Source organism: Borostomias antarcticus (assembly GCF_949987555.1).
Source record: "Borostomias antarcticus genome assembly, chromosome: 12".
In the NCBI taxonomy this organism is placed as follows: domain Eukaryota; kingdom Metazoa; phylum Chordata; class Actinopteri; order Stomiiformes; family Stomiidae; genus Borostomias; species Borostomias antarcticus.
In genome coordinates this window covers 4,677,786-4,690,285 of record NC_140245.1, presented here as the reverse complement: position 1 = coordinate 4,690,285, position 12,500 = coordinate 4,677,786, and the positions used below count along the sequence as shown (strand labels likewise).

The 12,500-nt window shown below is 46.6% G+C and overlaps 2 protein-coding genes across 2 annotated transcripts in view; one reads left to right on the top strand and one right to left on the bottom strand.

The window, feature by feature from the left end:
* Window positions 1-5,261, top strand: part of LOC311316458 (ATP-binding cassette sub-family D member 3-like) — a gene marked incomplete at its 5' end in the record, with an annotated part of 10,215 nt that extends 4,954 nt beyond the window's left edge. Inside the window, 12 exons of the mRNA XM_084447313.1 lie at window positions 586-683; window positions 855-946; window positions 1,070-1,175; window positions 1,514-1,572; window positions 1,790-1,853; window positions 2,010-2,087; window positions 2,398-2,463; window positions 2,674-2,763; window positions 2,857-2,976; window positions 4,529-4,633; window positions 4,749-4,805; window positions 5,102-5,261. Coding sequence (XP_084303439.1) covers window positions 586-683; window positions 855-946; window positions 1,070-1,175; window positions 1,514-1,572; window positions 1,790-1,853; window positions 2,010-2,087; window positions 2,398-2,463; window positions 2,674-2,763; window positions 2,857-2,976; window positions 4,529-4,633; window positions 4,749-4,805; window positions 5,102-5,179 — 1,013 coding nt within the window. The 3' untranslated portion in view covers window positions 5,180-5,261. The remainder of the gene's footprint in view (window positions 1-585; window positions 684-854; window positions 947-1,069; window positions 1,176-1,513; window positions 1,573-1,789; window positions 1,854-2,009; window positions 2,088-2,397; window positions 2,464-2,673; window positions 2,764-2,856; window positions 2,977-4,528; window positions 4,634-4,748; window positions 4,806-5,101) is intronic.
* A 3,551-nt stretch (window positions 5,262-8,812) lies between these two features.
* On the bottom strand, window positions 8,813-11,064 carry LOC311316379 (tissue factor-like; the record flags this gene model as incomplete). The annotated part of the gene is made up of 6 exons (XM_084447220.1): window positions 10,951-11,064; window positions 10,476-10,590; window positions 10,097-10,290; window positions 9,699-9,880; window positions 9,298-9,457; window positions 8,813-8,964 (listed from the first exon to the last, which is right to left on the bottom strand). Exons 1-6 carry the CDS (start codon window positions 11,030-11,032, stop codon window positions 8,813-8,815), a joined length of 885 nt encoding a protein of 294 aa, XP_084303346.1. The 5' UTR covers window positions 11,033-11,064.
* Between the last annotated feature and the right edge of the window lie 1,436 nt (window positions 11,065-12,500).

The following is a 12,500-nucleotide window of genomic DNA, read 5'->3' as shown; positions in this document are numbered from 1 at the left end:
TTTCCTCCTCCCTTTGGTGATTGACTAGTTTTAATATGAGCTAGGGTTGCACATTTCAAGGAATTTCATTAATCGACAACTGTTAACCTTAACACACAATAGTCGATTAATTGATAAGAACGTCCCGCACTGGACTGAGCTTTGCTCACTTCATTTTTGTGTCTTTTTCCACTGTGTCGTTGAAATTTCCCAGCATCCCAATAAGCCTTCACTACATGGCGTGGCGCCCTCATGTGCAGTCAGACCTTAAATCATGATTACATTTCACGCAACTCCCGTTGATAATGTTCGTTCAAGAAAAAAAAGTTCTGTTCCATAAACAAGAGTAACCAAATCTTATTCTTATCGGCAATTAATCGATAGTTGATTAACTGTTAACATCCCATAATATGAGCAGCAGCGCGCCAGCCGACTGGAGGACGGTAGGAACCTGAGTATCGGCCTTTGGGGAATTTCTCTTTGGTCTAGCGGTCGTGCTTGGCCTCTCACGCGGAAGGTTGCGGGTTTGAACCCCACCTGTAACGGTGTGATAAACCCTTGTGCCTGTAGAACGCTTGACTGACCGCGCGGCCCCTCCCTCTGTAGATATCGCCACCGTGGTTGGCTACCTGGTGGTCAGCAGACCCTTTCTAAACCAAGCCCACCCCCGTCACCTGCACAGCACGCACGCCGAGCTGCTAGAGGTGAGTGGGTGTGTCTGTGTCTGTGAAGTGGGCGTGTCCGTTTGTGAAGTGGCCGTGTGTGTGTCTGTGAAGTTTATCATTCATCTTCAGCTAGACCATTTTTCCTCTCTAGCTGATCTACCTTTCCCTCCTTCCTTCCTCGACCCCCCCCCCCCCCCGCCCCCACCCCAGGACTACTACCAGAGCGGTCGAATGTTGCTCAGCATGTCCCAGGCTCTGGGCAGGATCGTCCTGGCCGGCCGGGACATGACCAGACTCTCCGGGTAAACGACAGTGCTCTCTCCATCAGTCCCCCCTCTCTTTCCTCTCCACCATCCTTCCTCTCCTCCACCTACTCCTCTCCTCCTCCCCTCCTCCTCCTCTCTCTAACTCTCTGCTCTCTCCAGGTTCACGACTCGTATAACAGAGATAATGCATGTCCTGAAAGATCTGAACTCTGGGAAATATGAGAGGACCATGGTGGCACAGCTAAACAAAGGTGTGTGTGTGTGTGTGTGTGTGTGTGTGTGTGTGTGTGTGTGTGTGTGTGTGTGTGTGTGTGTGTGTGTGTGTGTGTGTGTGTGTGTGTGTGTGTGTGTGTGTGTGTGTGTGTGTGTGTGTGTGTGTGTGTGTGTGTGTCCGTCCTTGTCTGTGTGTCCTTTTCTGGCTGCTGCTGTCCTGATAACAGATATAGCTGCTGTTTGTTAGTGACTGTCTACTCAGCCATCAATAGAGGGCAAGTAGACACACCTTGTAACAAATAGATACAGTGTGTTATGCTGTTGTTGACATGTTTGTGTTGTTGTTGTTGACATATCTGTGTTATGTTGTTATCAGACCAAGAGTCCCAGGACAGAATCCCGCTGGTTCCAGGAAGTGGTGAGATCATCAACATGGACAACATCATCAAGTAAGAACACCACTGACACATTCATCCATTCATCCATTCATTCATTCATCCATTCATTCATTCATTCATTCATTCATTCATTCATTCATTCATTCATTCATTCATTCATTCATTCATTCATCCATGCATCAGCCCATGCATTCATTTATTCATCATCACATTCGTCTATCCATTCACTCGCACTCTCTCTCTCTCTCTCTCCCTCCCTACCTGTCAGATTTGAACACACCCCCTTGGCCACACCCAACGGAGATATCCTCATCAGAGACCTCAGCTTCGAGGTGAGACCAGCAACTGATAAGAACTTGGTCTGATCAGCATGGTTCAGACAGACTGGTCTCCCTCCCCTCTCTGTCTCCCCCTGCTGGTGAAGGTTATACTGTAGTCAAGCTAGTCATTTTATGTACTGTAACATGATACTCTGTCTCCCCCTGCAGGTGAGATCGGGCACCAACGTGCTGGTGTGTGGTCCCAACGGCTGTGGCAAGAGCTCTCTGTTCAGAATCCTGGGGGAGGTGAGCCAGTGGAACACACACACATACACACTAAAGACAGACTAGACGCTAGTGTACTACACACACACACTAAACCCTCAAGACTAGACAATGGTATATTAGACACACACACACACACACACACACACACACACACTAAACACTATGGACCAGCCATTATTAAACTACAAACACTGACTCACATCAAACTATAGATTAGGAAGGAACAGCATTGGTATTGAGAGATTATTTCAAGTTTTCCACTAACGTGTGTGTGTGTGTGTGTGTGTGTGTGTGTGTGTGTGTGTGTGTGTGTGCGTGTGTTCCTCAGCTGTGGCCTCTGTTTGGAGGCCGTCTGACCAAGCCTGCGAGAGGGAAGCTCTTCTACGTTCCTCAAGTGAGTCTGATTAATCACCCCTCATCTCTACCGTCACCACGGCACACACATCATATCATAACATGAAAACACAAACATCACATACAAACTCGTTTGTAGCTTTTGACAAAGACCGAACATGAAAACACACCAACCAACATTCCTTATTGTTTCCACTATTTTGGGTGATTTACGGTATGTCAATAGACTGTGTGTACTGTTTATGTACAGAGGCCCTACATGACGCTGGGCTCCCTGAGGGACCAGGTGATCTACCCTGACACAGTGGTGGACCAGAGGAGGAGGGGCACCTCAGACCAGGTGACCTGTCAGTCAGTCTGTGTGTGTATGTATGTGTGGTCATGTGTGTGTGTGCACCCAGGGTGTGTGTCTAACCATGCTGTGCCGTGCCAGGTGTTGAAGGAGTACCTGGATAACGTCCAGCTGGGTCACATCCTGGAGCGAGAGGGCAGCTGGGACAGCGTCCAGGACTGGATGGACGTGCTCAGCGGGGGAGAGAAGCAGAGGATGGCGGTAAGGACTGAGCACGTGCGGAGGGAAGCGGAGGATGGCGGTAAGGACTGAGCGCGTGCGGAGGGAAGCAGAGTATGGCGGTAAGGACTGAGCGCGTGCGGAGGGAAGCAGAGGATGGCGGTAAGGACTGAGCGCGTGCGGAGGGAAGCGGAGGATGGCGGTAAGGACTGAGCGCATGCGGAGGGAAGCAGAGGATGGCGGTAAGGACTGAGCGCGTGCGGAGGGAAGCAGAGGATGGCGGTAAGGACTGAGCGCGTGCGGAGGGAAGCAGAGGATGGTGGTAAGGACTGAGCGCGTGCGGAGGGAAGCAGAGGATGGTGGTAAGGACTGAGCGCGTGCGGAGGGAAGCGGAGGATGGCGGTAAGGACTGAGCGCGTGCGGAGGGAAGCAGAGGATGGTGGTAAGGACTGAGCGTGTGCGGAGGGAAGCAGAGGATGGTGGTAAGGACTGAGCGCGTGCGGAGAAGAAGATAGATTCTGGACCTCAGAATGTCCTTCTCGGTGTGATGAATGGGAATCTAGTCTGTGACAAAAACATCCCGGAGACCAACGCACTTTTGATCAGGTGTATTACCTCTGCCCCAGCGAACACGCAGGGCGAAAGGTAATGTTTTCGGTGGCGTGCGTTTGTTTGTCTGTTAGCAGGATTACACAAAAACATGACCGGCCCATTCACCTCCATTCATTTTTTAGACCAGGTTTACGCTAAAACTACCAGACTGATTTTCATGAAACTTGGTGGAGGGGTGTAGCATTCCCCAACTAACAACTCATTAAATTCTGGAGTGGATCCGAATCACGGGGCTGGTCCACAAGCCGCCCGAACACAGCCAGGCCGGCCATTCACCTCCATTCATTTTTTGGACTAGGATTACGCAAAAACGACCAGACCGCTTTTCATGAAACTCGAAGGGGTGTAACATGGGCCCATTTAGAACCCATTCAATTTTGCCGTGCACAGAGTCACAACATGCATTCAGGGCCGGAGGTCTGTGCTCTCTGAGCACCATTTCTAGTTGCAAGCTTGCAGGTAGTCTAACTAACCCTCAGTTGAAAGGGTCAAAATACAAAGATACACTCAGAGACAGTTTCCTTTATAATAACAAATAAACACGCGTGAGATCATGCATTACCTCATCCTGGTGGATAAATGTCCCATTCATATAATTCTAGGAGTGCTGCCAACTGTTCCCGTCTGCTCATTAAACTTATCTACTGTGCTCCACTCCCACCTCTTCTTCTCCTGTCTTCCCTAACCCTATTATATGCTTGGTTCTATCCGTACTGCACTCTCCGTGACCTTTCACTGCTTACCAGCACACACACACACACACACACACACACAATTATGTTAACTGCTTCTCGGGCCTTTGGGCCTCAATTCTATACAGCAAAAACAGAATTGTTAGAAATACATTTTTAGCCTCCATCTCCTTCAGGACTAAGATGTGCTGTACATCTTTTTCTCTTTCCCTCCTCTCTCTCTCTCTCTCTCTCTCTCTCTCTCTCTCTCTCTCCTCCTCCTCCTTTCCTCTCTCTCTCCCCCCCCCCAGATGGCCAGGCTGTTCTACCATAAGCCTCAGTTTGCCATCCTGGATGAGTGCACCAGCGCTGTCAGTGTGGATGTAGAGGACTTCATCTATAGCCACTGTAGGAAGGTATGTACCACACACACACACACACACACACACACACACACAAACACACACACACACACACAGACAGTACACCTCCATCTATAGGACCAGTGTAATGGTGGTGTCCTCCTCTCAGGTTGGGATCACCTTGTTCACCGTCTCTCACCGGAAGTCTCTGTGGAAGCACCACGAGGTGAGTCTCTCCTCCACGGCCTGAGCTATCCTGTGTGTGTGTGTGTGTACGTGTGTGTGTGTGTGTGTGTGTGTGTGTGTGTGTGTGTGTGTGTGTGTGTGTGTGTGTGCGCGCGCGTGTGCACGTGAGTGAGATGGTGGTTTTACTAAATGTACTAAGTATAGGAGCAAGATGATTCCTGTAGGTTTAACTTGACTCTTGATTGGCTGGTCTCCTCTGCTCTGGGACAAGGCTGGTTTGAGGGTTGGACAGGAAGTTCTTTCTCTAACGTCCGTCCTCTGTTTCCCGTCTCCCAGTTCTACCTGCACATGGATGGGCGCGGCCACTACGAGTTCAAACCCATCACCCAGGAGACGGTGGAGTTTGGATCCTAATGACAGATGCCAAGCGCTGCAACGCACATGAGAGAGGGATGTGGAAAGACAGAGAGATTTTTGGAGAAAGAGAGAGATGAGCAGAGGGAGAGACTGAGATGGAGGGAGTGTGTGTGTGGGGGGGGGGGCGAGAGAGAGAGCAGGGTCTCAGTGAAACTGCACTATATGAATCTTCTACGTGTGTGTGTGTGTGTCTGTGTGTGTGTGTGTGTGTGAGAGAGAGAGAGAGAGAGTGCGAGAGTGAGAGAGATTTGAAGCTGATACTGTACTAAGGAGGTTAGCCTTACTCATGATGTCTCAGCACTCTGAGATTTTTAAATGAAAAATGCGTCACAAATGTATTATTATTATCCATTAGTAACAACAGTTTGTTAATGGTCTTCTGTGAAAGGGTCAGTGCTGAAGTCTGAAAGTCTTTTTATGCTTGCCTAAAACTTGTTACTTAACTTGAGCTACAGTCACTGATGTGTATATGTATCTATCTACAGTATGAGTGTACTGTAAATCAGTCTATGGTACTAAAAATCCACATTAGTCTGGATTAACCAGTCTGTGGATTGTACAGTATGAGGTACTGTAAAGAAATGCAAAATCTCACCTACTGTACAATGAACCTGGTCAGTTGCTGCCTCAGTGTTGATTTAATACAACTGTATCCTATGTTTGCTTTTTTAACTACACGTTTGACTTTTATTGTTTTCTAAGGGGGATTGAAGATGTATAGGTTTGTTCCTTTGTTAACATAGACATTGTAAAATATATTGCTGTAAAATTAATTACATTAATATATTTCTGGAGACAATCTCTGGACTGTGTCTCTTCTTGCTATGGTGACCTGTCTGTTCCACTCAAACAAGTGTATTGGTGCATAATAATGGGGAAAAAAGTATTTATGTTGAATGTATTAGTGGGTCAATACATGTTAGCAGGACACATGTAGACAGGACTCATGTAGACAGGACACATGTAGACAGGACTCATGTAGACAGGACTCATGTAGACAGGACTCATGTAGACAGGACACATGTAGACAGGACTCATGTAGACAGGACACATGTAGACAGGACTCATGTAGACAGGACTCATGTAGACAGGACTCATGTAGACAGGACACATGTAGACATGACTCATGTAGACATGACTCATGTAGACAGGACACATGTAGACAGGACTCATGTAGACAGGACACATGTAGACAGGACTCATGTAGACAGGACACATGTAGACAGGACACACAGAACTTGTGGCTCCCCAACATGGAAAACAGACCTCTGTGAGGGCGGCGCTGAGTTTAGTTTTCTTCCTGGGTGTCTGATGGAGTGGAGGAGTGGAGGACAGTGATGGCCTGTGTTTTGGGTTTGCATATTGGTCACCTTCAACTTCTATATCTTCATATTCTTCATCTTCAGGGAGGTGATCAGCCCAACACTGAGCACAGTAGAAACACTTCTCTAGGATGGGAGCTGTCTTGTCTCATAGAGCTTTTCTCTTCTCTTTCATGGCTGAAATAAGGTTAGAATCAAGTTAGATCTATAAATATATAAAAGGAATACATGTTAATAACAGCATGCTCAATTTCAGACATATGATACAAAAACAACACAACAGATACATCAACATAAAAAACAGTGCAAAAGAACTAAAAAAAATAAATAATCAGGCTTCCTAATTGTCTGTAAAAACTAAAATGTCAGGAGTAAAAAGATCTAGAAACGTGTATTTTGATGTGAGCAGCTCTCTAATGTGGTCTAGTCCTGAATATAGATTGTTTTGTTTGTAGACAAATATCTGGAAAGCAACATCCTGCTGGTTTACTCTCTCCAGAGTGTTTTTATGAAAGTCTCTCACTCGCCTGTCCACTGTGTCCTGTTGGCCGGCATCCTCCAGATCAGGTTTGAGGATGTGAGGGAAGGGGAAACGCAGATCTTGGGTCAGCGTCTTAAATCTCCTCGGCTCATTTGCACTCAGCTCATCCAGAGAGTCCTGCATCAGCTTTTCGGTCGACATGGTTGACCGCTGGATCCAGAAGTGCAGTCGCTAGTGTCAGCGTTGCGTTGAGTCCGTTGGAGCAGAGTGTTGGACCAGCCATCTGAGGCAGATTTATACCTGGAGGGCAGCACCTTAATGCTGCTATATGACCCCTCGGTCACTCCCCTCCAACTCTGATTGGACAGGAAGTGGGGAAATGGTTTCTGGGATACAACAGCCCTTATTGTGATTTACAGGAACTCAGGAGGCAAAAGTGAAATTAATCATTGTAGCGGTGTGTGTGTGTGTGTGTGTGTGTGTGTGTGTGTGTGTGTGTGTGTGTGAAACAAAGAATCTTATCATTCAGAAGTCATATCCTGTAATGTTTGCTCAAATACTGCTGTAGCTCATCCTCACGTTTCATAGCTGCAAAAAATATAACATTGACCAACTGATAAAGTATTGTACATGTTCAGTTCCAATGCTCAAGAAGTTACTCTAGTAACTGCTGTGGCAGTTATGATGTCCGCTATAACATATGGCTGTGACTGTATCTTCCCACTGAAGGAGAACACTGGGGAACCTCAACCATTATGTAACTATTTATGCACTCTCCTGTTAGTCATGTCTCTCTTATGAAGTATCTAGACCATGTTTACTGCTCTGTATATGTTCTTAGCCAATAGACAAACATTTTCCAGGAGCTTCGTCTCGTTGCGAGAGGTCAGGGAAGAATTTTGGCTCACTTTTCTGGCCCTGGGACAAAACTGTTTTTTTGCTTCCCTCTGGAATATGTAGGGGTGGGACCTATGCCCATCCTCCCATTGCTCAATCTAAAGTACATTGTGTTGCCTCTGTGTATGAAATGCGCTATATAAATAAAGCTTGATTTGATTGTATTATGTTGTTACATAGAGCTGTAGAAACTGAGTTCAGTGCAGTTTCATAGACTAGACCCTCAGGTGGCACTACACAACTATAAACCTTCTCAGTGGGCTGCAAGATAGGAACACGGTCAACAGACACGTTGTATTTATTTTTTCAGCATTTTATTATCAAAAGTAAAACAGTTTCGTACCTGAAGGACATCATGAATTGCATGAGCCACAAGTAATCACTTTCATACCTCGCATTATGAAGCAGACTACAAAATCCTCATTCTCTACACATTCTATTCAACACAATAGATACACACACACACCATACTCCTTAGAAAAAATAAATACAAAACTCCCAAAATATAGATATAAATAAATATGATTTCAAAGTATCAAATCAACATCATATTTTCCATTCTTTAATAGTGCAGTGGAAAAATAAAATATATTAATAAATAATAATACATATGAAACGCCCCTGGTCATCATTCACTCGTAGGCCTACAGCAAAGTACTGGTAGGATTTCTCATCAGAACAGAACCAGCTGCTGATTTCCATGGAAACAACATTAGATTATAGACGTCCATCTTAGGTCTGGGACACATTCACAGTCTGACTGGACTTCACTTCACAGAGACCAGAATCCAGTGTTGGACATCTTTGTGCAAAATGTTTGGAAGCACTGCTCCCTCCTTTTGAGAGACTTGATCCAGTCAAGTTGTACCCTTGGTAACACACACACACACATGCACGCACTCACGCACGCAAGCACACACACACACCACTCTAGACGGGTGTCACGGCCAGGTCCTCCTTGCTGTCCGTCTTGGCCTGTTTGCCGCAGCAACTTCTACAGCACAGCACCAGCAGAGTGATGAGGAGGATGAGGAAGATCGCCATGATGAAGATGGCTCCCGCTAGCACCCCAATGCTGAGGTCTGAGGAACGCAATGGAGAGAGAAAGATGGATTAAATGCTGGAACCCCGTCAAATAAAGACGTTCTCGTCGACTGTGTGTGTGTGTGTGTGTGTGTGTGTGTGTGTGTGTGTGTGTGTGTGTGTGTGTGTGCGTGCGCGTGTGTATGTACAGTACTCTATATGTGTGCGCATGTGTCTTTGAGTGAGACAAAATGAGACAGATAGGCTACAATAACAAAGAGTGTATGTGTGTGTGCATGTGTGTGAGTCTGCATACATATGTGTTCGTCCATGTATGTGTCTGTATGCGTGTCCGTGTGTGCGTGTGTGTGCGCGTGTGTGTGTCCTCTTACCCTGGATGATGTTGTTCTTCCTCCCAGGTGAGCACTGCTGTACAGCCCACTGCCCCAGGCTGCTTCTGGATTTGATCTTGGCCGCGATGCTGAAGCAGTAGCTCTCTCCCTTTTCCAGATTCCCCACCAAAACCTGGCTCTGACCAGAGAGCAGCGTCCTCTGGTGGACGGGAGGGAACACTGTCAGGTACCATCCTAGCAATGCCTGCCGACTCTCACGCTCTCCTCACACTCTTGAGTTTCCACTCTCAAAAAAAAAAGGTGCTATTTTATGTTCTACGGTTCCCTGTAGGGGAGAACGCTTTTGCTTCCAGGTGGAACCATAGCCCTAACCATCCCCCAGGTGGGTGCTAACCCTAACCATCACTCATAACTCATGAATACTATTAACAGTGCCTCACCTCTCCTGTGCTCCCAGCCTTCTTGTAGATGATCTTGTACTGGAGGTCCTGTTGGAAGACGTCTCTGATGGTGAGCAGCCTCCCGTCCCTACGGAGGGGGGTGAGGGGGTCGCTGATCAGCACCTTGACGCTGGTTTTGTCCTCCATCATTTCCAGGCGGAACTGGGCCCTGCCGATCTGGGCTGGGGGGAGGAGGGGGTAACGAGGGTGAGTACGGGGGTGTCTGACCCGATGTAGTGAAGGGTGGACACAGAGAACAGCAGAGCAGATGGACGGGAGGACAACCACACAAATACTGTAGCATATTTGAGCACTTTAACATATGGAATGCACTGAGCATCTGGAAAGACGCTATATAAATACAAATTATTATTATTATTATTATTATCATCACTCACTGTTTTTGTAGGGGTTGAATCTGGGTGCCCTTGTGTGCGGAAACTCCACCAGGTCAGAGGTCACACCAGGTAAGGGCCCTGATAGGACGTCAGCCGAGTACTCGGCGTCCAGGGATTGGAGTTCGTTGGTGAGGTCACACTCTGTGGCGGAGCTCTGGATGCAGTGAGGGTTCCTCTTCCTGTCCTCGCCCACCCTGGTGAACACAGCAGGGTCAGAATAGGTGTGCGTGCGCATGCCTGCGTGTTAAAAACACGTAGGCCCTACAGTTCTAAACAACACCTTGCATAGCTGAAAAAGTTTCCATCTGAATCAGTTGGTTCTGCTTTTATTACAAATGGTTCACCGTGTTATTTGTTTTTGTGTAGGCCTAGTACTCACTGTGAGAACTCGACAGTGTAGGAGTAGTTGGAGGGTTTGGGTCCCCACATCAGGATGGTCTTGAAGTTGAAGGAGAGCCATCTGAGGTCTGAGGCTCGAGGGAAGAAGTCCTCACCTGCACAACCAGGCCAGAGATAGAGTTAGAGGTCATATACATACACACCAGCGTTGTGTTCTGTTCTTTTCAGTCTATTGCATAGGATTGTATTGCATTATATTCTGTTCTATTGTATTGTACTGTATTGTATTCTGGTCAATTCAATTAAAACGGCTAAAAAATGTAATTTGGATTATAAAACATATACAGGACATGTATATATAGACATAACCCATGTAACAGTAAATGTGAATATGTCTTCTGCACAGAGTCAGTGTGTCTGATTGAGCCAAAGTTGAATGACGAGAATGTGCAGTCTTAGGCATTGGTAGGCTACAGCTAGGCTGCCACTGTCTGGTTAAAACTACGCAAACTCACCCGCTGCTCCGTCGATGAACGCCAGCGCGCAGAGCATCGTTCCGAGGCAGAGGAAAGACTTTGATAAATCCATCTTGGCCATGTTAACATAAATCCCAAGGTTGTAAAATGATACGACAGTTTCTACTGCTGCAGATAACGTTTGATTTATTCGGTTAGACCGTTTACTCCTTCCGCGGAGACGAGAGGTCAGTCAGTCAGATGCTGTGCAGCGGACAGACACGGCTTTTATACCAGAGTTTGGATTTGAGACCGTCGGAATTTTCACTCATGACTCACTAAACTCCACCTCCCTTACATCTGAGCTGGCCTGCGATGTGTTCACTGGCGGAGCACGCTGCCCCAAATATGGTGATCCGGACAGACTGTAGTTATATGGAAACTGTGGTATGGAAAGTATGTGATCTGGTTTTTGACATTATGGACATGCCCAGTGGCATCAAAGATGTCTGGTTTATTCCAGTCATTCGTAGTTTCAGCAGTGTGTTATTGGATTGACAATAAAGACTTAATTGACAATAAAGACTTAATTAATCAAATGCAAAGGCATTGTTTCACAGGAACGGTATGTGGCCAGAGATAACATAGAATAAATGAGCATGTGAATGAGTGAATAATGATTCCGGGTCTGAGCGCATGGTTGCATAGAGACAATCAAGGCATTCATTCATTCAATCATTGAAATCCGCCTGTTTTGGGAAACTCTCCTGTAGGCCTAATCTGATTAGTATTATTGGGAGCAGTGAGCCACAGCCGTAGAGTCAGGGTTACAGTAGTAACCGTATAGCTCCCAGAGCAGTGGAACACAGTCGCCTCAAAATAGCGGCCCATTCAGGAGCTGACTGTGGAGTGCGTCATCAGTTCTGTGGAGCCTATAGCTGTTGTAAGGCTGCTATAAATATTACACAGAATGAGCATACCAAAACAACAGACTAATACTGAATGATGTGATGTTCTCCTAACAAAGAATCCATGACACACTTCACCTAATAAATTCCATCTGATGAGTGCTTGCTGATGGCGTAATTATAGCAGTTTGAGTCAGTCTAACTCAGCACATTCGGTTCTGAATTCACGGTTAGATCTCTCCTCAAAAGATCTATCTGGAACCTTTTCCAGTCGGTTCCACAATTGGGGCGACTGGTTCTACGTAGCACTTCTTTGTCTGAGAGAGAACTTCTATTGGTACTTCATCTGTTTTATGTTCCCCAAACAGTGATCACAGTGTTAATTGGAGAATATTCTCATCTGGTTGTCTCTGGTCCTGGGTCCAGTTCTATAATCAGGCTTAATGTCCAAGATTGGTCATGTTGCGTTATACATGATCATTACTGAATTCCAGAGGGATAATCCCTTTCTCTCTCCCTCCCTTGCTCTCTCCCTCTCTCTCTCCTCCTGTTCCCCCTCGTCCACTCCCTCTCTCCCTCTCCCCCTCTCTCTCCCTCCCTGGGGTCCCTCAGGACTGTCTGGAGACAGGACTACTACCGAGGGACCACATAACTTTCCATTTTCATAGTTTCTGTCTCCAAGTTTCCATGCGGGCTCTTTCT